Source organism: Mustelus asterias, chromosome 15 (genome assembly GCF_964213995.1).
Source record: "Mustelus asterias chromosome 15, sMusAst1.hap1.1, whole genome shotgun sequence".
Classification (NCBI taxonomy): Eukaryota; Metazoa; Chordata; class Chondrichthyes; order Carcharhiniformes; family Triakidae; genus Mustelus; species Mustelus asterias.
Genome location: NC_135815.1, coordinates 19,017,634 through 19,041,271, shown reverse-complemented (window position 1 = coordinate 19,041,271; position 23,638 = coordinate 19,017,634). Strand labels below are relative to the sequence as shown.

The following is a 23,638-nucleotide window of genomic DNA, read 5'->3' as shown; positions in this document are numbered from 1 at the left end:
CCTTCGTCAGATGGAGTGGAAATGTGCTCTCAAACAGTGCACAGAGACACAAAATCAAGTTACAGAATACTGATTAGAATGCAAATCCCTACAGCCAGCCAGGTCTTAAAGGTACAGATAATGTGGGTGGAGGGAGCATAAAACACAGGTTAACATAGAACATAGAACATTACAGCGCAGTACAGGCCCTTCGGCCCTCGATGTTGCGCCGACCAGTGGTACCAATCTAAAGCCCCTCTAACCTACACTATTCCAATATCATCCATATGTTTATCCAATAACCATTTGAACGCTCTCAACGTTGACGAGTCCACTACTGCTGCAGGCAGGGCATTCCACGCCCTTACTACTCTCTGAGTAAAGAACCTAGCTCTAACATCTGTCCTATATCTCTCACCCCTCAATTTAAAGCTATGTCCCCTCGTGCTAGCCAACACCATCCAAGGAAAAAGGCTCTCACTATCCACCCTGTCTAATCCTCTGATCATCTTGTATGCCTCTATTAAGCCACCTCTTAACCTTCTTCTCTCTAACGAAAACAACCTCAAGCCCCTCAGCCTTTCCTCATACGATTTTCCCACCATACCAGGCAACATCCTCGTAAATCTCCTCTGCACCCTTTCCAACACTTCCACATCTTTCCTATAATACGGCGACCAGAACTGTACGCAATACTCCAAATGCGGCCGCACCAGAGTTTTGTACAGTTGCAGCATGACCTCCTGGCTCCGAAACTCAATCCCTCTACCAATAAAAGCTAACACACCGTACGCTTTCTTAACAACCCTATCAACCTGGGTGCCAACTTTCAGGGATCTATGCACATGGACACCCAGATCCCTCTGTTCATCCACACTACCAAGTATCTTACCATTAGCCCAGTACTCTGTATTCCTGTTACTCCTTCCAAAGTGAATCACCTCACATTTTTCCGCATTAAACGCCATTTGCCGCCTCTCAGCCCAGCTCTGCAGCTTATCTATGTCCCTCTGTAATCTGCCACTTCCCTCCGCACTGTCTACAACTCCACCGACTTTAGTGTAATCCGCAAATTTACTAATCCATCCTTCCACGCCCTCTTCCAAGTCATTAATAAAAATGACAAACAGCAGTGGCCCCAAAACAGATCCTTGCGGTACACCACTAGTAACTGAACTCCAGGATGAATATTTCCCATCAACCACCACTCTTTGTTTTCTTACAGCTTGCTAATTCCTGATCCAAACCACTAAATCACCCTCAATCCCATGTGTCCGCATTTTCTGCAAAAGCTTATCATGTGTATTGTACACATCTCTTTAACCTGTGTTTAATGCTCCCTCCACCCACATTGTCTGTACCTTTAAGACCTGGCTGGTTGTAGGGATTCGCATTCTAATCAGTATTCTGTAACTTGATTTTGTGTCTCTGTGCACTGTTTGAGAGCACATTTCCACTCCATCTGACGAAGGAGCAGTGCTCCAAAAGCTTATGGTATTTGCTACCAAATAAACCTGTTGGACTTTAACCTGGTGTTGTGAGACTTCTTACTGTGTTCACCCCAGTCCAACGCCGGCATCTCCACATCAGAAAAAACTTCCCCCACACATCTCTACTGAACCTTTCCCCCCTTATCTTGAACTTGTGCCCCTTGTAATTGTCATTTCTGCCCTGGGAAAAAGCATCCAACTGTTCACCTTCTCTATGCCCCTCATAATTTTATGAACTTCTATCAGGGTCGCTCCTCAGCCTCCGCCTTTCCAGGGAGAACAATCCCAGTTTATTCAATCTCTCTTCTTTCCTCGTACTTCTTCCCTGTTACCAATCACGTAGAAATTTAATCTGTTCTAAGAAGGCGGAGAAAGTGATCTTTCGAAAGGAATTGTTTCTCTTCAATTTATTCAGATCTCGCGTTTAATCACACCTAAATCCACTCCATTTTAATACTTGCATCACCAACATTTCTAACCCTATTGGTACAAACCCTTGAAAGATTCGGTTACAATGACTGCTGAAAAGCAACATTTTAAATGTTCCAAAAGTACGCTTATTCTGCGGGTCAATGATTTGTACAGTGCATTCCCGTTTGATTCTTGGATCTTTCTGTGTGTTAGCGGCTAACCTGAGAACAGATTGATGAAAAAACCTGTCCGTTCCATCAATGTTCACCCTATCCATTAGACAGTTGAATGCTATGTACCACCTTCTTCAATCATTAACTCCTGAGAGAGGCCAAACGAGAGAGAGAGAGAAAGGTTTGCTTAACTTCAGCAAAAAAAATTTGTCAGAAACTAACTCTCCTCAGTTTAATAAGGGAATCAATCAATCTCCAGGTGCCTAAGGTTAACGATGATACATCACTATAAGCGCAGCTAAACCCAATTTCCTATACATGAGTCAAAATGACAATTTCATTTAGGAAAGTAATTTGGCAAGATTACTTGGAAAAAGCAATCTAAAGCATAAAATGGTTCAACTGACTATGTATGATATCTGGGTGAGTGAAGGTGAGATGGGGATCATTGGGGGGGTCACCTGTAGGGTCGGGCGAATGGGTATCAGAATGTCAACAACCCCCCACCCCCCCCCCCCCCCCACCCCACCCCACCCAAACCCCCAGCCCCTTTTCAATGCTGCGTCCCTCAATCGAGCACTGAGAGCTTTTGAAAGAGAGAACTTCCCTTAGAGGCCTTAGAGGCCATAAGCGGGTTTGCTTTTTGGTCTCCCCTCATGGGGGTGGGGGGGGGGGGGGGGGGGGGGGGAGGAGGTGGGGGGGGGGGGGGGGTTCCCAATCCACTGTGGGGTGAATACCAATAGTGAACAATGAGGCCATTGAGTGGGCAGTAATTGTCATCGGTGGGTGTTTCCTCCCCAGACTTAATCAGGTAAAGGCGGCGAGGTGGTGGGGTCTCCATTCCACATTCTCCCTCCCAATCAAATGGCCCCTATGCCTCCAAACCCGGCGTAGGCAGTCCATATGCCCTTGTGAAAATCTCAACATCCCTTATTAACAAACTCGTAATCTGCTCCTCAACGCCTTAATTGACCTTAAATAGGCATTGAACAGATCCCATCCTACCTCCCTCCCATCCCATCTCCCTCCCATCCCTTCTCCTTCCCATCCCTGGTGGGACTTAAAAATTGGCCTGAGACCGTTGGCCTAATTTTAACTCTACAGACAAATGCACACCGAATTAGGAGCAGGAGTAGGCCATTTGGCCCCTCGAGTCAGCTCCGCCATTCAATAAGATCATGGCTCACCGGCTTGGAACTTCAAGCCCACATTCCTGGCAGCCCCCAATAACCTTCCACCCCCTTGTTAATCAACAATCTATCTTCAAAGACTCTGCTTCCACTGCCTTTGGTCAAAGGGTGGCACGGTGGCACAGTGGTTAGCACTGCTGCCTCACAGCGCCAGGGACCCGGGTTCGATTCCAGCCTCGGGTCACTGTCTGTGTGGAGTTTGCATGTTCTCCCCCATGTCTGCATGGGTTTCCTCCGGGTGCTCCGGTTTCCTCCCACAGTCCAAAAGACGTGCTGGTTAAGTGCTTTGGCCATGCTAAATTCTCCCTCAGTGTACCTGAATGTGTGGCGACTAGGGGATTTTTCACAGTAACTTCACTGCAGTGTTAACATAAGCCTACTTGTGACTAATAAATAAACTACTTTAGAAGAGCGTCATGACCTTCCGAGAGAAAAATAATTCTCCTCATCTCTTTCTTAAACTCTGTGAAAATTAATAGGTTTTAGCTCAGTTTCTCTCTCCACAGATGCCGCCAGACCTGCTGAGTATTTCCAGCAGTCTCTGGTTTTATCTGCTGGAATCAGATTTGACAAACTGTGTAATTATTGTGTTACAACAGGTACCACTCTGCAAATCGATCAGTACTGCAGCTCTAATTACAAACATACTTCTGTTTCATGTACATTAACATCGCAAGTTAACAGCAGAGGGACTGATTATTCATGAAACTGCACATGCTCCCACTGAACATAATAACTAATATGTATTTTTAAACACCTTATTCCCTGTTATTCTTTATTTGTAATCTGCTTTTAGGCATTGTGCACAGTAGTTTCCCCTCGGAAAGCTCATTCCTTTTATTCAGATTGCTTTGCACTTTTCTGTCTGACTTTATAATAAACTCTACGTTGTGCAATTTCAGTGTTTGTATTTTCTTTCTCCTGACCCATTGCCAGAACACAAAGGGAAAATAAATCTGCATAAATAAGTATTTATCTAATTTCTCTCCTTATTGTGAGATGCATATTTTTTAAATACTGCTTTGGGACGGCACGGTGACACGGTGGTTAGCACTGATGCCTCACAGCGCCAGCAACCTGTGTTCAATTCCGGCTTTGGGTGACTCTGTGTGGAGTCTGCATATTCTCCCTGTGTCTGTGTGAGTTTCTACCGGGTGCTCCGGTTTCCTCCCACACTCCAAAGACATGCAGGTTAGGTGGATTAGCCATGATGAATGTGTGAGGTTACAGGGATAGGATGGAGGAGATGGCCTGGGCAAGATACTCTGTCAGATAGTGACAGTGCAGATTCAATGGGCCAACTGATCTCCTTCTGCACTGTAGGGATTCTATGATTCTAAGTTATTATCCAGAATGGCCTTGGTCAGAACCCCTCTGGAGTTGGCACTGTTTTGGGCACAACACCTCAGCAAGGTTCAATGGTCTACACTTCCCGCTGCCTCGGAAAAGCAGCCAGCATAATTAAGGACATCACGCACCCTGAACATTCTTTCTTCCACCTTCTTCCGTCGGGAGAAAGATACAAAAGTCTGAAGTCACGTACCAACCGACTCAAGAACAGCTTCTTCCCTGCTGCCATCAGACTTTTGAATGGACCTACCTCGCATTAAGCTGATCTTTCTCTCTACAGCCTAGCTATGACTGTAATACTACATTCTGCATTCTCTCCTTTCCTTCTCTATGAATGTTATGCTCTGTCTGTATATCGTGCAAGAAACAATACTTTTCACTGCATGCTAATACGTGTGACAATCATAAATCAAATCAAATCAAATCAGGGCTGAATGCTTTAAATGATGAGGACAGATTGGAGAAACTTGGCTTTTACTCCCTTGAATTTGGAAGGTCGAAAGGTAATCAAATCGAATGTTTGTAATGATCACATAATTCCACTGGATAGATACTATTTACCCCAGTGGAAGAATTCAGAAAAAGGGGACATAGTTAAATCACAAATCATTTCCTCACACTGTGGCCAGTGGAAATCTGGAATTATCTCATCAAGAAGAATTTGGATGTAGAGTCCATTAAAATGTTCAAGATTAAGACTGATTTCTACGCTCAAGGGATATGAATCAAAGGAGCGGAAATAAAATTGCGGTACAGATCAGCCATGATCTAATTCAACGGCGGAACAGCCTTGGGGTGAGGAAAGGATGAATAGGTTGGGCCTATCCACTGGAGTTAGAAGAATAATGTGTGATTTTATTGAAGCATACGAGATTCTCAGGCGCCCTGTTGGGGTAGACACTGAGAAAATGTTTCCCTTCATGGGTCAGTCTAGAAGCAGGGGGCACAGTTTCAAAATGAGATTGTATTTTGCTAATTCGTGGGATGTAGGCGTCACTGGCTGGGCCAGCATTTATTGCCCATTCGGTCTCCCATTTACGATGGAGATGAGGAGGAATTTCTTCTCTTGTTAATCTATTGCATTATTTTCCATCGGGAGCAGTGGAGGATGAGTTATTGAATGTATTCAAGGCTAAGATAGACATGTTTCTGATTGACAGGGGAGTCAAGGGCTGAGGGGGACAGGCAGGAATGTGGAATCTGGACCATAATCAGAGCAGCCATGATTCTATTGAATGGTGGCATAGGCTCTAAGCGCTGAATTCCCTACTCTCGCTTTTATTTTTTACGATCATATATGAAAGATTTGTTGCTATATTCCTTTGGATAAGAATACTAATTTATTAATCTCATTAATACATAAACTGTATTCACAGAAGAACAAGCGAGGGCATTTTTCCTCACAGCGAGTTCTCTCTACTGGAGGGCAGCTCACATTGGGTAAAGCTCTCCATCAACCTTCAGTTTAATTACAAATTAACTCTCTAACTTGCTTAATTAGGAAGTTTTCATTTACTTCGTAATCAGGGAGTGTGCCAGCCTGCTTGAAGAGTGATACACTGGGGACTTGAGACTTAGGGGGGAATCTTACCAAAACATGGCAGTGTTGTTTTCGGTGAGTAAAGGTGAGAAAACCAGTGTGTACCTCTCCAGAGAATCACACCAATTTTCTCTCCCGATCTTACCACACTCTGCCTTAAAATAAAATCAAGGGGTGTGTTTGACGCAGTCGTGCCGGGAGAGTGGGGCCTCAACTCGCTGGCAAAATGCAGCTTTAAAGGGTTCATAACCTTCTCTTTGCCAGCTCACTACGCAGGTCTCAGAGGTTCTCCTCCCCGCCCCCATCAAAGTCGGCACTTCTTCCACCTCCCCCCACGGCCCCAATCATTGGCCCTCCCCCAGACTCCTTGGTTAAAACCCTCAATGGCCGTCACCAGCATCCCCTGCTCTTCCACCTGCTCCCGGCCCACAACCAAATCTGAATCCATCCATGCCCCCCCGGGGCCCACCCCTTGCCGTGGGTTGGCGCTGCCAGATTGGCCACTGCTTGGCCATGCCCTTCTCCCCCCAGGGGCAATACTCATCTTTATGCCCCTGGGGAGATCCCCATGACCCCACGACAGGTTCATGTCTAGGAGAACCTGTTGTAAGCCGCGCCAGCATGACATCATGTCGGTGCAGCGTTAATATATGGTGGGGGTCAATTAATACAGTGAGAGGGGACGGGTTAAAGATATTAAAATCCAGTTAAATTCATGTCAAGCAGGTTTACTCTCATAGAGAAGATCAGAGATTGCGATCTCACCAGCGAGATCTGCGACTACCAGATGTTGAGCCCCTGCTGGCATTCGCACGGACGGCAAACACGGGCCCATGATCGCCCCTGAAGTAATCATTAAAAAAGTCATTGGGATGAGTTTTGGGCTTGGGACCAGATCTGGTGCCAGGACAATCAATGACAAACCTTTATCAAAGGAAAACAACCCCACTGTTCATTGTACAATTGGCTTCACCACAGACCGCTGAATGAATTTGGCCAATTTGATCAGTCAGTCAGTTTGGTCAGGTTGTTGGAATGTTGACACAATCAGTCATTTGCTGACTCTCACTTTCACTCTCTTTCATAACAACATGCTGATTTGCACCCTGCTGAGGGAGAGGATATCCTGAAATGGACGGTACATGTTTCCTTTAGGTGAGAAAGAAAAATCATATTCACAGATATCTCCTAACATTCAACACAAGAACGAGGTCGACAGAGGCCTTCATGTCCAGTCATCTTCTCAACTCAGGATTGGTATGATTCAGGAGGGCAACACGGTGGCACAGTTTTCTGCACTGCTGCCTCACAGTGCCAGGGACCTGGGTTTGATTCCCGGCTTGGGTCACCGTCTGTGCGGAGTCTACACGCTCTCCTTGTGTCTGCGTGGGTTTCCTCCATGTGCTCCAGTTTCCTCCCAAAGTCTTAAAGACGTGCTGGTTAGATGCATTGACCGTGCTAAATTCTCCCTCAGTGTACCCGAACAGGCGCCGGAGTGTGGCGACTAGGGGATTTTCACAGTAACTTCATTGCAGTGTTAATGTAACCCTACTTGTGACACGAATAAATAAACTTTAAACTTTAAAAAGTCGAGCAAAAGGCTAGAGCAGTTGTATATTTATGTATAAAAAACATTGACAGAACATAATACCCGGCAAGTTGTTTCCACTGTGAATACATCACCAATAATCTCTTACCATTGCACACTTAATCTTAGAAATAAACAAGGAGAAAAAGAATAAAGTGTTGAGATGTACCGTGGTCCTGGTCCGGTGCCTCTAGGTTGTATCCATATCCTAGAAGTGTGCGAACTGCCTCACGCAGACTGTCCTTGTTGGATTTTTTTGTGCGCTCATCCAAGAGGGTATACGGAACCAAACGGGGGTTCCTTCTATTTTTAACATCCTGTGACAAAGAGAATACATTCAGAAATCAAAACAGAAAAACAATTGCACAGGATTAGGTTATGTCGGGAGGTGATGGCCTCGTGGTATTATCGATTAATCCAGAAACTCAGCTAATATTCTGGGGACCCGGGTTCGAATCCCAGGTTTGACTTCAATAAAAAATACCTGGAATTAAGAATCTACAGATGACCATGAAACCATTGTTGATTGCCAGAAAGAAACCATCTGGTTCACTAATGTCCTATAGGGAAGGAAATCTGTCCTCTTTACCTGGTCTGGCCTACATGTGACTCCAGAGTCACAGCAATGTGGTTGACTCTCAACTGCCCTCTGAAATGGCCCAGCAAGCCATTCAGTTGTATCAATCGCTCAAGAAGGCAGCTCACCAACTGGGCAACTAGGGATGGGCAATAAATGCTGGCCAGCCAGCGACACCCATGTCCCAGAAATGAATAATAAAAAGAAATGTGTGTGGCAGTCCAAGTAATTAGGTTTCATGCTGGAGAGGGTAAGTTTCCCAGGGTGACGCAGGGATATGGGAAACAGGCGGAAAGTGAGGTTGAAGCTGAAGATATTTTTTATTTAATCCTGGGATATGGGCGTTGCCAGCATTGCTGTGGATCTGGAGTCACATGTAGGCCAGACTGGGTAAGGTCTTGGAGATTTCCTTCCCTAAGGAACATCAGTGAATCAGATGGGTTTTTACAACAATCGACAACGTTTCATGGTCATCATTAGACTTTTAATTCCAGATTTTTTTTTATTGAATTCAAATTCCACCATCTGCCATGGTGGGATTTGAACCTGGGCCCCCGGAGCATCACCATGAGTCTCTGGATTACTAGTCCAATGACAATACCACTACGCCACTGCCTCCCCTGTGATCAGCCATAATCCTATTGAATGACAGAGTGGGCTCACCAAGTCTACTCCTGCTCCCATCTCTTATTTTCCTTTGGTGTTAGTGCAGGGAGATTGTGCTAATGGTGTGATGCCTGATGAGTATTAATTGTGAATGAGTTCTCCTCATGTCCAATCAACCCTGGAGCATCAAAGATGCGGCAACAACTTCTCACAAGCGCACCTCCTGACTTTAGTTCACATCAGCATGAAGGGGGGCTGGGCAGGAAACAGACAATGGCTACAAGTATGTGGAGAAAATGGGTGATCGCTCCAAGCCGCCCCTCAGTTCTACCCAGCAGCCGGTTTGAGGGCAGCAATGGTGTAACACAGTGAATGGTACACACATAAGGTGCCCCCCCAATGGAGGAGGGCAGCACCCACTTGGCACTGCCCTCCTCAGTGCTCAATGCCCCACTTGCTACTTCCCCCTGACAGTGCCCAATTGGCCCCACCGGAGTGCCAGGGGGCAATCCCCAGCCTTGTCCCTCAGCACCCGGGGCCCCCAGGCACCTCTGCTACCCCAGTGTGATCACCACGACTGGTTTTCACTTTTGAAAGCCAGTAGTGATTCGCCCCAGCATAATGTCACGCCGCCGTTGGGGGTGTGGGGAGGATCCATTGTGGGCAGATGCTTAAGCACATTTACATTTATTCAAATTAATGTAAATCACGTCACCAGTGGGGGAGGGGAATATCTCAAACCGGGATCTCATGAGTGCAAATCCCGCTTTGGCCCTCTCGCAAGATTTAGCAGCCCGAAAGGGAGTAGCGCCCACGGCGAATGGGGCCACTGGATTGCGTCTAAAAGCTTGAAGAACCCATTTTACTTTCTGAAATATTGTAGAAATATCCAGTTCTTTTGGGTGTTGCATCTAATTAACCCAGCAAAGCCATTTTAACAATGAACCACATGCATTGAAAATTCAACGTGGTCATGCAATTGGTTAAATCCTCGGAGAAGATACATATCTCCCGCTCTCATATAACCTGTGACATTGCAGCATGAGATTTACCACAACCTGCTAATGAGCTGTGAGTGGAGCAAGAACCTTCTCTCTTATTCACAACATGTGGACAGCTGGGGCAGCGATCAGATGGGGGGGTGGGGGGGGGGGGGGGGGGGGATTGACCCGGGGCGGGGATGGTGGAGTGACAGATCTCCCAGTAGGAGATCATGGCACCTGCGCAATGGCACCCCTAGAGCTCAGCAGCCGGCTTCCCGGCCAGAATGGGTTCCGCCCACCCCCCTGCTGGCAAGAATCACACTTGGGCTCTTTTTTTACTAAGTGCTGTACAATTTGGGAGCTCGCCCCCAAAAAATGGGCGCGATTTTCTCCCGTTTTCACGCTCGTTCAATGCCCTGAATGTTTTTAGTACGAACGCCCCCTGGGAGTCCAGGAAATATCTACCAATGGAGTGAATTAGAGGTCTGTTTCTTGTTGCGGCTGCAGTCTTAGTTTCTAAGCAACTTATGATCCATACAAGGAGTGTTCTGATACCAGTCAATGAAGGCCGTGTGGTTGCCAAGGCAACATTTATTTAGCGAAACAAAATTTTCTGCATCTCACAAATGCTTTTCAGATCACAACAATTGGTCACATGGGGTTTGGAAACAAGTTAAAAAAAACTCAAGAGATAAATGTTAGTTCATGCTCAGGACATTGAAGCTCACAATTCAAAATGCTCTTCTCTTTGCATCGAGGTGAGCTGGCAAAGTTAAGGGAGTGCAGAAACACCATCTGTTCAGTTCTAAGGGGACATATATCATTCTGTGGTAGATTAACTCCGAACAGTGACACTGGCAGGAAACAACACCAGTTTAGTAGAATTGTTTGAGAGATTCTCAGGATACAGCGAAGACTTTGTGATACCAATCGTGGCACTAGATCACTTAGCACAATGCAAGGTTAAATTTGCCTCACCAGACATCAGAACATTTGTTGCTGTAAAAGTATTTTTTGGAGGGTTTTTTTCACATTGCGATACTCCTTAGTCTCTTCAGGGTCCAATGTGGGATAGAACACCACATACAACGGGGGAGAATTTCACAGTGTTCCCCCCCCCCCATCTCTCAGTGTAAACGCAGTCAACGATTGGTAGAATCATAGAATCCCTACAATGCAGAAAGAGGCCATTCGGCCCATCGAGTCTGCACCGACCACAATCCCACCCAGGCCCTATTCCCGAAATCCCACATATTTACCCTGCTAATCCCACTGACACTAGGGTCAATTTAGCATGGCCAATCCACCTAACGGGGACATCTTTGGAATCCCTACAGAAACAGTGTCCTTGGCTCCTTTTAGCCACTTCAAGACTATCGCTGATCTTCTGGTGCTGAGGGAAAGAGACCTTAAAGAAAGCCCAGTGTTAATTCCAAGCACTCAGTTCCACTTTGTGATGGACAGCATGCAGATACATTGTGAGGTTAACCTGGGTGAAATAAATTAACAATGATCGTGTTACCTTTTGAGTTTACAAATAATTTGATGGAAAGTATTTAACTCTGAGGCCACTATCTGAAAGTATTGCCGATTTAAACATGTTTTTTAAAAATTATGCTTTTATGAGGACAAAGTCTGCCCTGCTTTCAACATGAAGTACACAAAGAAACTTCAGAGAAATGTCAGAAGGATCTGTCTGTTCTGCTCTGGATGTTAATTTGCAAAATTAAGTCATTTGTTATCACAACCTTTCCTCCAGATTGTACATATTCCTTATTCTGATGTGGAATTTCCAAAAGGCATTCACAGAATCATAGAATCCCCACAGCGCAGAAGGAGGCCATTCAGCCCATCGAGCCTACGCCAACAACAATCCCACCCACACCCTATCCCCGTAACCCCATATATTTATCCTACTAATCCCCCTGACACTAAAGGCCAATTTAGCATGGCCAATCTACCGAACTCACATGTCTTTGGATTGTGGGAGGAAACCGGAGCATCCGGAGGAAACCCACGCAGACACGAGGAGGATGTGCAAACTCAACACACAGTAAGAGTTTTAACAACACCAGGTTAAAGTCCAACAGGTTTATTTGGTAGCAAATACCATAAGCTTTCGGAGCGCTGCTCCTTCGTCAGATGGAGTGGGAATGTGCCTTAGACACTCTTATTGTGTTCACCCCAGTCCAACGCCGGCATCTCCACATCATGACTACCATCGAAACTCAACACAGACAGTGACCCGAGGCTGGAATTGAACCCGGGTCCCTGGCACTGTGGGGCAGCAGTGCTAACCACTGTGCCACTGTGTTGCTGTTCGATAAGGTGCCACACAAAATAATACACATGGTTCATGGAGTTCAGGTCTCTTATATTAACATTTTCAAGTTGGCAGGCTGTGGCCAGTGGAGTGCGGCAAAGATCCGTGCAGGAGCCTCAGTTGTTTGCAACCGTACAAAATACTTAAAGGAAGAGACAGGGTCGATGCAGGTCAGATGTTTCCCTTGGCTGGTGAATATAGAACCAGGGGGCACAATTTCAAAATAAGGAGGATGCCACTTATGACCAAGGTGAGGAGAGATTACACAGAGGGTTGTGAATCTTTGGAATTCTCTACCCCAGGGGGCTGTGGAAGCTCTGTCATTGTGAATGTTTGAAGCAAATAATTATAGGTTTCTGATTAACAATAACGTAAAGGGTTATGGCGATAGTGGGTTTAAAAGATATTGGTATCTGATGACCCATGATTGTATTAAATAGTGGAGCAGGCTCGACAGATTGAATGGCCTACTCCTTTTCCTATGTAACCATGTTCCTATCTATATTGGCGACTTGGACAAAGAGACAGTATCTAAGCTTAGCAGAGACAGTGGCACAGTGGTATTGTTACTGGACTAGCAATCCAGAGACCCAGGGTAATACTCTGGGGACCCGGTCTCGAATCCCACCGCAGCAGATGGTGAAATTCGAATTCAATATAAACTCTGGAATTAAAAGTGTAACGATTGTTGCAAAAACGCATCTGGTTCACTAATGTCCTTCAGGGACTGAAATCAGCCATCCTTACCTGGTCTGGCCTACATGCGCCTGCAGGCCCATAGCAATGTGGTTGACTCTCAAATGCCCTCTGAAATGGAAGGCAGTTAGGGATGGGCAATAAATGCTGACCCAGCCAGCGATGCTCACATCCCGTAAAAATGAATAAATTAAAAAGTGTGCTAACAATTTGCAGCTGGCTGAGAATGCAAGCTGTGAGGAGGACACAAAGAAGGTGCAAAACCATAAGGTGGCAGGTGGTTTATAAACTGGGGAAGGGTGAGATGCTTCAATTTTGTCCAAAGAATAGTCAAGCAGAATTTTTTTAAAAGATGTGAAACCTGTAAATGCTGAAATTCAGAAGAGTCTTGGTTGTAATTGTGTATGGAACACAAACAGCATGCAGGTACAGCAAGCAATTAGGAAAGAAAATGGCATGGATCGAGAATTAGTTACCAGGCAGAAAATAGAGGGTCTGAATAAATGGATCATTTTCAGGTTGGCATTCTGTGACTAATGAGGTACAAGGGTCAGTGTTTGGGCCCCAGCTTTTCACAATCTATATCAATGATTTGGACGTGGGGACTAAATGTAATTCTTCCAAGTTTGCTGGTGGGAATATGAAGTCTGAAGAGGATACAAAGAGGCTTCAAGAGGATTTAGACAGACTAAGCAAGTGTGCAAGAACAAGGCAACTGGAATATAATGTGAAAAAAATGTTAATTTATCCACTTTGGAAAGGAAAACAGAAATGCAGAGTATTTCTCAAATGGTGAGGGATTGGGAAGTGTTGAGGTCCAAAGGCTCCTGATTGTCCTTGTTCATAAATCACTGAAGGCTGCAGGTGCAGTAAGTAATTAGGAAGGCAAATGATATGTTGGCCTTTATTGCAAGAGGATTTGAGTACAGGAGTAAAGACGTCTTGCTGTAATTGTATAGAGATTTTGTGGTACCAGCTGGAGTATTGTGTACCCTGTTTTACTCTCCTTAACTTAGGATATATTTCCTACAGAGGGGGTGCAAGGAAGGTTCACCAGAATAATTCCCAAAATGGTGGGATTGTCCCATGAGGAGTGATTGAGAAGACTGGGTGAAGTGGTGCAGTGGTTAGCACCGCTGTCTCACAGCGCCAGGGACCCGGGTTCGACACCCAGCTTGGGTCACTGGCTGTGTGGAGTTTGCACATTCTCCCCGTGTCTGCATGGGTTTCCTCCGGGTGTCCCGGTTTCCTCCCACAGTCTGAAAGATGTGCGGGTTAGGTGCATTGACCCAAACAGGTGTTGGAGTGTGGAGACTTGGGGATTTTCACAGTAACTTCATTGCAGTGTTAATGTAAGCCTACTTGTGACTAATAAATAAACTTTAAAGTGGGGTAATAAGATTAGTGAGATTTTTAAAATCAGCACACATTAAGGCACTGACAGGACTAGCAGTAGTTAGTTAAGTGACTTTAAAATAAGCTAACAAGAAGCAATTTACAAACATGAGATGCAGTGATTGATTCAAATAAATGATTATGATCGTAAAATAGAAATGCTGATATTTTATATGTATTATTGATTTTAAGGAATATTGTTCACTTTGACCAAAAAGCATTTTACCACAAGGCATCATGGTAAAAGTCAATAAGGCAAAGTAATATTTCAAGAAAATACCTGAACCTTGGAAATATGTAAGTTTTATCAGTTAAAGTTTCGGATGGGAGAACAGTTAGAACACTGAAGCACATTTGATGAATAGGACTTATTCATGGTCCAGATGAGATGGACTGGTGCCCAGATGTGGTGTCGTGCGTTTGTCTGGTTGGACAGTGAACTTCAAGGGAACCTGTGAGAATGTTCATTTGAACTCTGGGCTGAGCATCTTAGGTTTCTAGGCAACCAAGGTGTGAGGGTCAGCCAAGACAGGAGTTAGCTTCCGGATTTCATGGACTAATAAAATACTGTTATGTTGAGGAGTGGAATGAAATTGGCCAGAGTATTTGACAGGCATTATTGTTGATTTGTGTATTTTGAACATGATCGATTTAAATTTATTATAAGGCGGGAATGATTGATAAGACAAATATATAATTGATTTTTTTGATTGTATTGTTAGAATCATCAGGAAAGTTTTGATGCTCCTTGTCAGAGCTGATTAACCCTGTTTGATGATCTCCTGGTTTAATAAAGTTATGTCTTTATACAGAAATGCTGACAAATGACGCCTGTCAAATACTCTGGCCAATTTCATTCCACTCCTCAACATAACAGTATTTTATCAGTCCGTGAAATCCAGAAGCTAACTCCTGTCTTGGCTGATCCGCAAACCCTGATTGTCTAGAAACTTATGACGCTCAGCCCAGAGTCAATACATGAGTTTTGTATTGTCTGAGTTTTCTTGACAGTACTGCTCACCTCGGGTACACCACCAACACTGGGCCTGCATTCTCTAGAGTTTAGAAGAATGAGAGGCAGTCTCATTGAAACATACCAGATTATTACAGGGCTTAGCAGGATAGATGCAAGATGGATGTTTCCCCAAACCGAGGGGGCCTAGAACCAGGGGTCACAGTCTCAGAGTGAGAGGTAGGCCATTTAGGACTGAGGTGAAGAGGAATTTCTTCACTCACCCACAGAGCACTGTGCAGGCCCAGTCAAGACAGAGAGTGGCAGATTTCTGGATAGTAAAGACATCAAGAGGTGTGGGGATGATGCAGAAAAATAACGTTGAGGTACAAGTTCAACCACGATCCAATTGAATCAGGCTTGAAGCAGGCTTGAGGGGCTGAATGGCCTACTCCTGTTCTGACGTTCCTCTGTTGGCCTTTACTGCCAATGGATTTGAGTTTTGCTGCAGTTATACAATTACATTGGTAGGATCACACGTGGAAAAGCATGTGCAGTTTTGGTTTCCATATTTAAGGAAGGAGATGGTGGCACAGTGGTCAGCACTGCTGCTTCACAGCGTCAGGACCCGGGTTCAATTCCGGCTTTGGGTCACTGTCTGTGTGGAGTTTGCACATTCTCCCCGTGTCTGCATGGGTTTCCTCCGGGTGCTCCAGTTTGCTCCCATAGTCCAAAGATGTGTGGGTTAGGTTGATTGGCCATGCTAAATTGCCCTATAGTGTCAGGGGGATTAACAGGGTAAATACATGGGGTTACAGGGATAGGGCCTGGGTGGAATTGTGGTCGGTGCAGACTCGATGGGTCAAATGGCCTTCTTCTGCACTGTAGGATTCTATGATTCTAAACTGGAGGCAGCACTGAGAAGCTTAGGAATTCTTGACCCCAGTGGGTGCTTCATTGTTGAGTATATTGAAGGCTGGGATAAACAGATTTTGGTCTCTTGGGGGATCAAAGGAAATGGAGAGTAAGTGGGAGAGTGGATCTGAAGTCAAAAATCAGCCACTGAAAGGCACAGCAGGCTCCATCATCTTATCCTGTTCCTATTTCGTATCTTCTTATTGTCCATCACTAATTTTCCTGATATGATAACGCTGGTCCTTTATCTTGAACTGTCTATGCAGGCTTGGTACAACTGAGTGGTTTAGTGACCACTTCAGAAGATAGTTATAAGTCAACCACACCGGTGTGGAACTGAGAAGGCAGCAGATTTCCTTCCCATTAAGAGCATTAGTGAAGTGGGTTTTTAAAATATACTGACAGTTTCATGGTCAACTTTACTGATACCCTTTGTACTTTTCAGGTTTTTCAACCTAAGTTCAAATTCTCCAACAGCCACTTGGGGGTTGGAACTCACTGGCCAGAATTTTGCAAGACGTGCCGGATCATCGACACGGATGCCATCATCTCACGTGAGAACACCATCTACCAGGTACACGGTACCTACTCTTGCAACTTGGCCAACGTTGTCTACCTGATACGCTGCAGGAAAGGTTGTCCCGAGGCATGGTACATTGGGGAAACCATGCAGACACTATGACAACGGATGAATGAACACCGCTCGACAATCACCAGGCAAGACTGTTCTCTTCCTGTGGGGGAGCACTTCAGCAGTCACGGGCACTCAGCCTTGGATCTTCAGGTAAGCGTTCTCCAAGGCGGCCTTCACGACACACGACAGCGCAGAGTCGCTGAGCAGAAACTGATAGCCAAGTTCCGCACACATGAGGACGGCCTAAACCGGGATGTTGGATTTATGTCACATTATCAGTAACCCCCACAACTTTCCCCCTGATCTTGCAGAATCTCACTAGCTGTTCTGTCTGGAGACAATACACATCTCTTTAACCTGTGTTGAATGCTCCCTCCACCCACATTATCTGTACCTTTAAGACCTGGCTGGCTGTAGAGATTTGCATTCTAATTAGTATTCTGTAACTTGATTTCTGTGTCTGTGCACTGTTGGAGAACAGATATCCACTCCATCTGACGAAGGGGCAGACCTCCGAAAGCTTATGGTATTTGCTACCAAATAAACCTGTTGGACTTTAACCTGGTGTTGTGAGACTTCTTACAGAATTTTCCAGCCATTCTTGCCGGTGGAATCTACCGGCCCTGCCGACACCAAACCCCCGCCATAGGTTTCCCAGCGGAAGTGGGGTGCACAGAATGGGAAACCCTATTAACAGCAACGGGATCCTCTGATCCTGCTTCCGGCCAATGATGGACCTCATCCACCATCACAAAACACATCGCAGGGGCGCCTGGAAAACTCTCTAAATTATTTGTCCAACCTTCTGGATTTAGTGAAGTTTTTATTATTTGGATCAAGTTTTCCAACTAAATATTAAGGAAAATTGCCATATCCTCTGGACAACCCTCAAAGTCAGTCAGTCAGTCAGTCGATAGATTGTTCTGTCGATGCAAACATGGCACCCAATCTTTGTGCAGCAAATTACCCACAGCCAACAAGTGAACATGGGTGTTCAGTGGAGCAGGGCAAGGGCAGAGTTGGGGGGGTGTGAGGGTTTGGGGGGGGCAGATGGTTGCTGTATGTATGGTACTTTGTGTGAGATAGGGTTCAGACCTAGGGCAGGATTTTCCGGCCGCGCTTGTCCCAAGACTGGAATATCCCGCCCTAGGTCAACGGATTTTTGTATGGTCCGTGAATCACCCTCTACGATTCCCATGGCAGGCGGGATGGGAAAATTCCGCCCTTAGAGTCATAGAAATATACAGCATGGAAACAGGCTCTTCAACCCAACTCTTCCCATTCCGACCAGGTTTCCTCAACTGAACTAATTCCATTTGCCTGCGTTTGGCCCATATCCCTCTGAATATTTCCTATCCATGTTTGGTATAATGGGGATGTGGTGAGAAAATTGGGCAAAGCCTAAAAATGTCAAATCTCTGCCCGAAAGAGCTGACGCCGCCAGTACTCACATTGGTCTGTGTTGGGCGACACATGGGCCTAATCTTAACTCATGGCATCAGAGGAGACAGGACCAATGTCGAAGCTTCCTCATGCTTGAATTTCCATGGCTCCCATCTCAAAGAACAAACAAAGAACAAAGAACAATACAGCACAGGAACAGGCCCTTCGGCCCTCCAAGCCCGCGCCGCTCCCTGGTCCAAACTAGACCATTCTTTTGTATCCCTCCATTCCCACTCCATTCATGTGGCTATCTAGATAAGTCTTAAACATTCCTAGTGTGTCTGCCTCCACCACCTTGCCCGGCAGCGCATTCCAGGCCTCCACCACCCTCTGTGTAAAATATGTCCTTCTGATATCCGTGTTAAACCTCCCCCCCCTCACCTTGAACCTATGACCCCTCGCGAACGTCACCACCGATCTGGGAAAAAGCTTCCCACTGTTCACCCTATCTATGCCTTTCATAATTTTATACACCTCTATTAGGTCACCCCTCATCCTCCGTCTTTCCAGGGAGAACAACCCCAGTTTACCCAATCTCTCCTCATAACTAAGCCCTTCCATACCAGGCAACATCCTGGTAAACCTCCTCTGCACTCTCTCTAAAGCCTCCACGTCCTTCCGGTAGTGTGGCGACCAGAACTGGGCGCAGTATTCCAAATGCGGCCGAACCAACGTTCTATACAACTGCAACATCAGACCCCAACTTTTATACTCTATGCCCCGTCCTATAAAGGCAAGCATGCCATATGCCTTCTTCACTACCTTCTCCACCTGTGACGTCACCTTCAAGGATCTGTGGACTTGCACACCCAGGTCCCTCTGCGTATCCACACCCTTTATGTTTCTGCCATTTATCGTATAGCTCCCCCCTACGTTAGTTCTACCAAAATGCATCTCCATTCTAGCCAACAACCTTGACACTCTGAGAACCCGGCATCAAGATGGATTTAAACAAAATGGGGATCACTGGTATCTCCAGATCCGATGAATCCTTGAAATACAGCCTGCCAAAAATTCTAACTCAGCACGCTTGTAATGAGGGTCAATCAGTTGCAGACGTTCTGTAGGATTACCGGGAATCCGCATGCAGTCTTCGAGCATCTTAATTTTACCTCCCCTCCCCCCCACAAGCTCACGGTGAGCTCATGCTTTTGCTAATGCCCAGTTGAGATATATGGATGAGATAATGATGGCAATTGTGAAAGGAATATTGGCTGGAAAACAGGGAGAACTCATAGCTCTTCTTCCAATTGGACTATGGGACTGTTCTCGCAATGAATCAGCACACACAAGATGAGTCAAATGTCCTCCCACAGTGCTGTAAACTCTAAAATTCTCTGAGTCATACACATTATAAATATACCTCTAATGATGCTGTAACCATTGGAGGCAACCATCCTAGCAGGTAATTTGGGTAAACAGAAGAATCACTGTGGTCTGCAGTTTGCAACTGAGAGCAGATTTGTGCTATCATAGAACAGTATGGTTCACAGAGCTATTTATCTATCATAGAATCCTCTATGTTTAATCCTACACCCCAAACCATGGGCCCATTTGAAGAGAGAATTTTTCAGAGGTTTACAAAGACAAAGAAAGGACCAACAAAGCAGGACAACTTCAGAAGAAAGATCCAGGGGCTGGGATCAAATAGCTGAAAGGTTGAATTTGAGAGTTTAATAAAGGAAACACGGGACAATGTGTGTAGCCTGCAGTTAATGGAGCAAAGGCTGCCGTAACCTGACACGTTCTTTCACCTCAGGTGTTAAGAAAAATTGCCGCTGCATTGACCAATGAGCTAATGAGTTTCCTTTTGCTCAAGAAAGACAAAAGGAACTAAAACAGAACAGTGAATTGTAATGAAGAAGCTTGGAGTTTGGGGTGAACACCCATACAGAAGTATCACCCTGGAGGAGATCAGTCAAATCGCAAGGCCATGGAGGAAAGACACAGAGGGTGGTGGGGGCCTGGAATGCGCTGCCAAGTAGGGTGGTGGAGGCAGGCACGCTGACATCGTTTAAGACTTACCTGGATAGTCACATGAGCAGCCTGGGAATGGAGGGATACAAACGATTGGTCTAGTTGGACCAAGGAGCGGCACAGGCTTGGAGGGCCGAAGGGCCTGTTTCCTGTGCTGTACTGTTCTTTGTTCTTTGTTTGTTGTTCTTTGAGGATGAGAGTCTTGAAGCCAATGTTCTGCGGTACAGGTAGTCAGTGGAGCAGGGCAAGGGCAGAGTTGGGGGGGGTGCGAGGCTTTGGGGGGTGGTTGCTGTACATTTGGTACACTGTGTGGGTTGGGTTCAGACTTAGGGCGAGATGTTCTAGCCACACTCGCCCCAAGCCCGCAAAATCCCGTCCTAGGCCAACGGACCTTTACATGGTTCGTGTCCCGCCCGCTACAATTCCCGTGGCGGGCGGGACAGGAAAATTCTGTCCTTAAGAGTCAGAGAAATATACAACATGGAAACAGGCCCTTCAACCCAACTCATCCATTCCGACAGATTTCCTAAACTGAACTAGTCCCAGTTGCCTGCATTTGGCCCATATCCATCTAAACCTTTCCTATCCATGTACCTGCCCAAAGGAGTTCTGGATTTGTGGAAGTTTATTCGATTCAGAGGAATATGGCACAAGAAGGAGAGCATGAAATAAAGGCATCCTCAAGCTGATGGAAGCTTAGATGAAGTTTTCACCAACGATGAGGAGGTAGAGTGGTGAACAGACAGCGTTGCAGAGGTGGAGGATTGCACGCATGGGGACAAGCAATTTCAACTCAGATTCAGAAGATCACTGAGGTTGTCCATAATTATACAATCTGCCAATAAATTGATGAAATTGGTGCCAGACTCAGAGTGGTGAGAATCAAAGGAAATGGCTTCCATTTTGCTTCCATTACTTCAGTCACAGAGGCAGTTACTGCTACGACTTTATTTTGTTCAGCTTAATAGGGCAGCATGGAAACTCCTTCACAGTACCAAATACATCTTTGCAGCCCTTCTACTATGAGTAGGCACAGTGCAATAGGGGATGACTTATAATACACTTTTTAATCAAATAGAGTGTATTTTTAATGGAGATTAGTCATATGAAATTGTAAGATAAATCATTCCAATATATCAAATCATTTAAACTAAGATCTTGAAGGTGTGTTCTGAGCTCTAATGGTTTCTTTGTGACAGATAAATGATTTGCTTCATTGAAATAACGCACATTTTTCACGTACGTGAAGTGTCTTATTTTAACATACCAGTTTGCATTAATATGTATAATTAATCAAAGCGCTTCTTGCATATTAATTTCCATGTCCACATTTAAATCTCAGCTCCTGGCCTAATTCCCCCTCTCAAGGACGGCGTATATCACTTTTTTTTAAAAATTGCACCATTAAAGGCGGATGCGGTAGAATTCAAAAGCTACATTTATGATTCATGTGAATGTAATTACTTCTAGGAACAGGTCACAAGGCCCAACCAATGGTTCTTTCAGTATGAATGTCAAACCCACTTGCCCGTCTTCTTATCATATTCTTCAATCACAATCCTCTTTAGGAAGGCACGTGATTGCCCTGCCAAGCCTGTCACTTGTATATCCTTCTCCGGTAAACTGCCTACTACTCCATTACCGTAATGTATATTATGTGGCAGAACCAGAAAAGATGTTCTAAGGTTTGTATAGAACGGAGGACACTGGTGTATGCCAATGTCAGGAATAGTTTAGCTGATAGCAAGTACAGCTCGAAGGTATTTAGTGAGTTTGATTTGTTGACCAGACTCTCTATAATGTTGGACTTTGCGGTGGTCCCAGGTGGATCTACATTTTCACCATGCTCATTCTAAGAGTGTTCATGTCGGATTAGGTGGCGGGTGATCTTTGGTTGAAACATTTAATCAATGCCCTGTCTGACCCCTCGACTGGAGGAGGTGGAATCCCATTGTACCATTCAAAGGAGATGAGTGGCCACCGAATAGAGGAGGAAGATGTGGAAAGTACAGCACTTTGTGCCACCCCCAAACTGGGACTCAGCATTGGAGATTGCAGCAAGGAACAACATCCTTAAGGACTGCAATCCAAACCATGGACACCAATGGACAAGGGACAGCACAGGAAGAAATAGCGAAGTGTTCAACCCCCCACAAGGACCCTAGGGACAGAAGTCACATCTACCAAGATCTGGCAGCCACTATTGAATCAGAGAATCATAGAATCTACAGTGCAGAAGGAGGCCACTTGGCCCATCGAGCCTGCACCATAATAATCCCACCCAGGTCCCATCCCCGTAATACCACATATTTTCCTCCTAATCCCCCTTACACTAAGGGGCAATTTAGCACGCCCAATCAACCTAACTCGCCCATCTTTGGACTGCGGGAGGAAAATGGAGCAGCCGGAGGAAACCCACGCAGACACGGGGAGAAGGTGCAAACTCCACACAGTCACTCGAAGTCGGAATTGAAGCCGGATCTCTGGTGCTGTGAGGCAGCAGTGCTACCACAGTGCCACCGTAATGCCCACTGTGCCACCCTGCCGCCCGAAATCTTCCAGGATGTTTCTTATTTTTTCTACATTTTCAGGTTATAACTTTCTTATTTTCTCATGTCGTAATGTGGGGAATGTTTAGCCTAACGACGAACAACCTTCAGGTTGCGAACATGAGGAAGAAGGTCCCAAGTCCTTGTGAGAGAAACTCTCGACATTAACCCTGTGATGTCACCATGCTTCTGGCCCCAGCTCCCCCTTCATCTTAATTCTATATGGCGGTGCACATTTATCCACTCAGCCGGTGGGAGAGTTGGAACTTCCAACATGAGAGAAAATAATTTTCTGTATTTGTAAGCAAAACCAGCTCGCTTAAATTACTGCCACCAATCCTGTCAGTCAAACCTTAATGTATTGAATCTGCTGCTGACAAATACTGGCACCTAATAACTCGGGAAAGTTATTGCCTCGCCAGTACCAATTATGGAGGACTAACTGCCACATAATTCACTGCGCAGAGCTCCACTCAGCAAGATAAAAGTTTATTTAGTACTCCTTTGGCAACCATCAAATCCTACAGGAAACTAACACCACACAAACATCTCCCAGGAGGGGAATCAAGGGTGAGAAACAAAGTAACTGCGTTCAAAAGAAAATCTTGAAATATTTGGTGCTAAAATTCCAAGGACAATAGAAAGCATAGGCCATTTGGCCCATCGAGCCCGTTCGGCCTTTCAATTCCATCACATTTGCTCTGTACCTCAATTCCATTTCTTCACCTTGGATCCATCCCTTGAACGACCTATCTAATAAGGAAGGGGAGGGGGGGGTGGACCTGATAGAGGTCTACAAAATTATGAGAGGCATAGAATCATAGAATCCCAACAGTGCAGAAGGAAGCCATTCCACTCATCGGTTCT

At 45.4% G+C, this 23,638-nt stretch overlaps 1 protein-coding gene across 1 annotated transcript in view; it reads right to left on the bottom strand.

Moving 5' to 3' along the window:
- The window catches only part of ryr2a (ryanodine receptor 2a (cardiac)), a 455,564-nt gene that overhangs the window by 242,298 nt on the left and 189,628 nt on the right, over positions 1 to 23,638 (bottom strand). Inside the window, 2 exon segments of the mRNA XM_078230647.1 lie at positions 1,802 to 1,826; positions 7,891 to 8,038. Of these exon segments, the coding sequence (XP_078086773.1) occupies positions 1,802 to 1,826; positions 7,891 to 8,038 (173 nt within the window).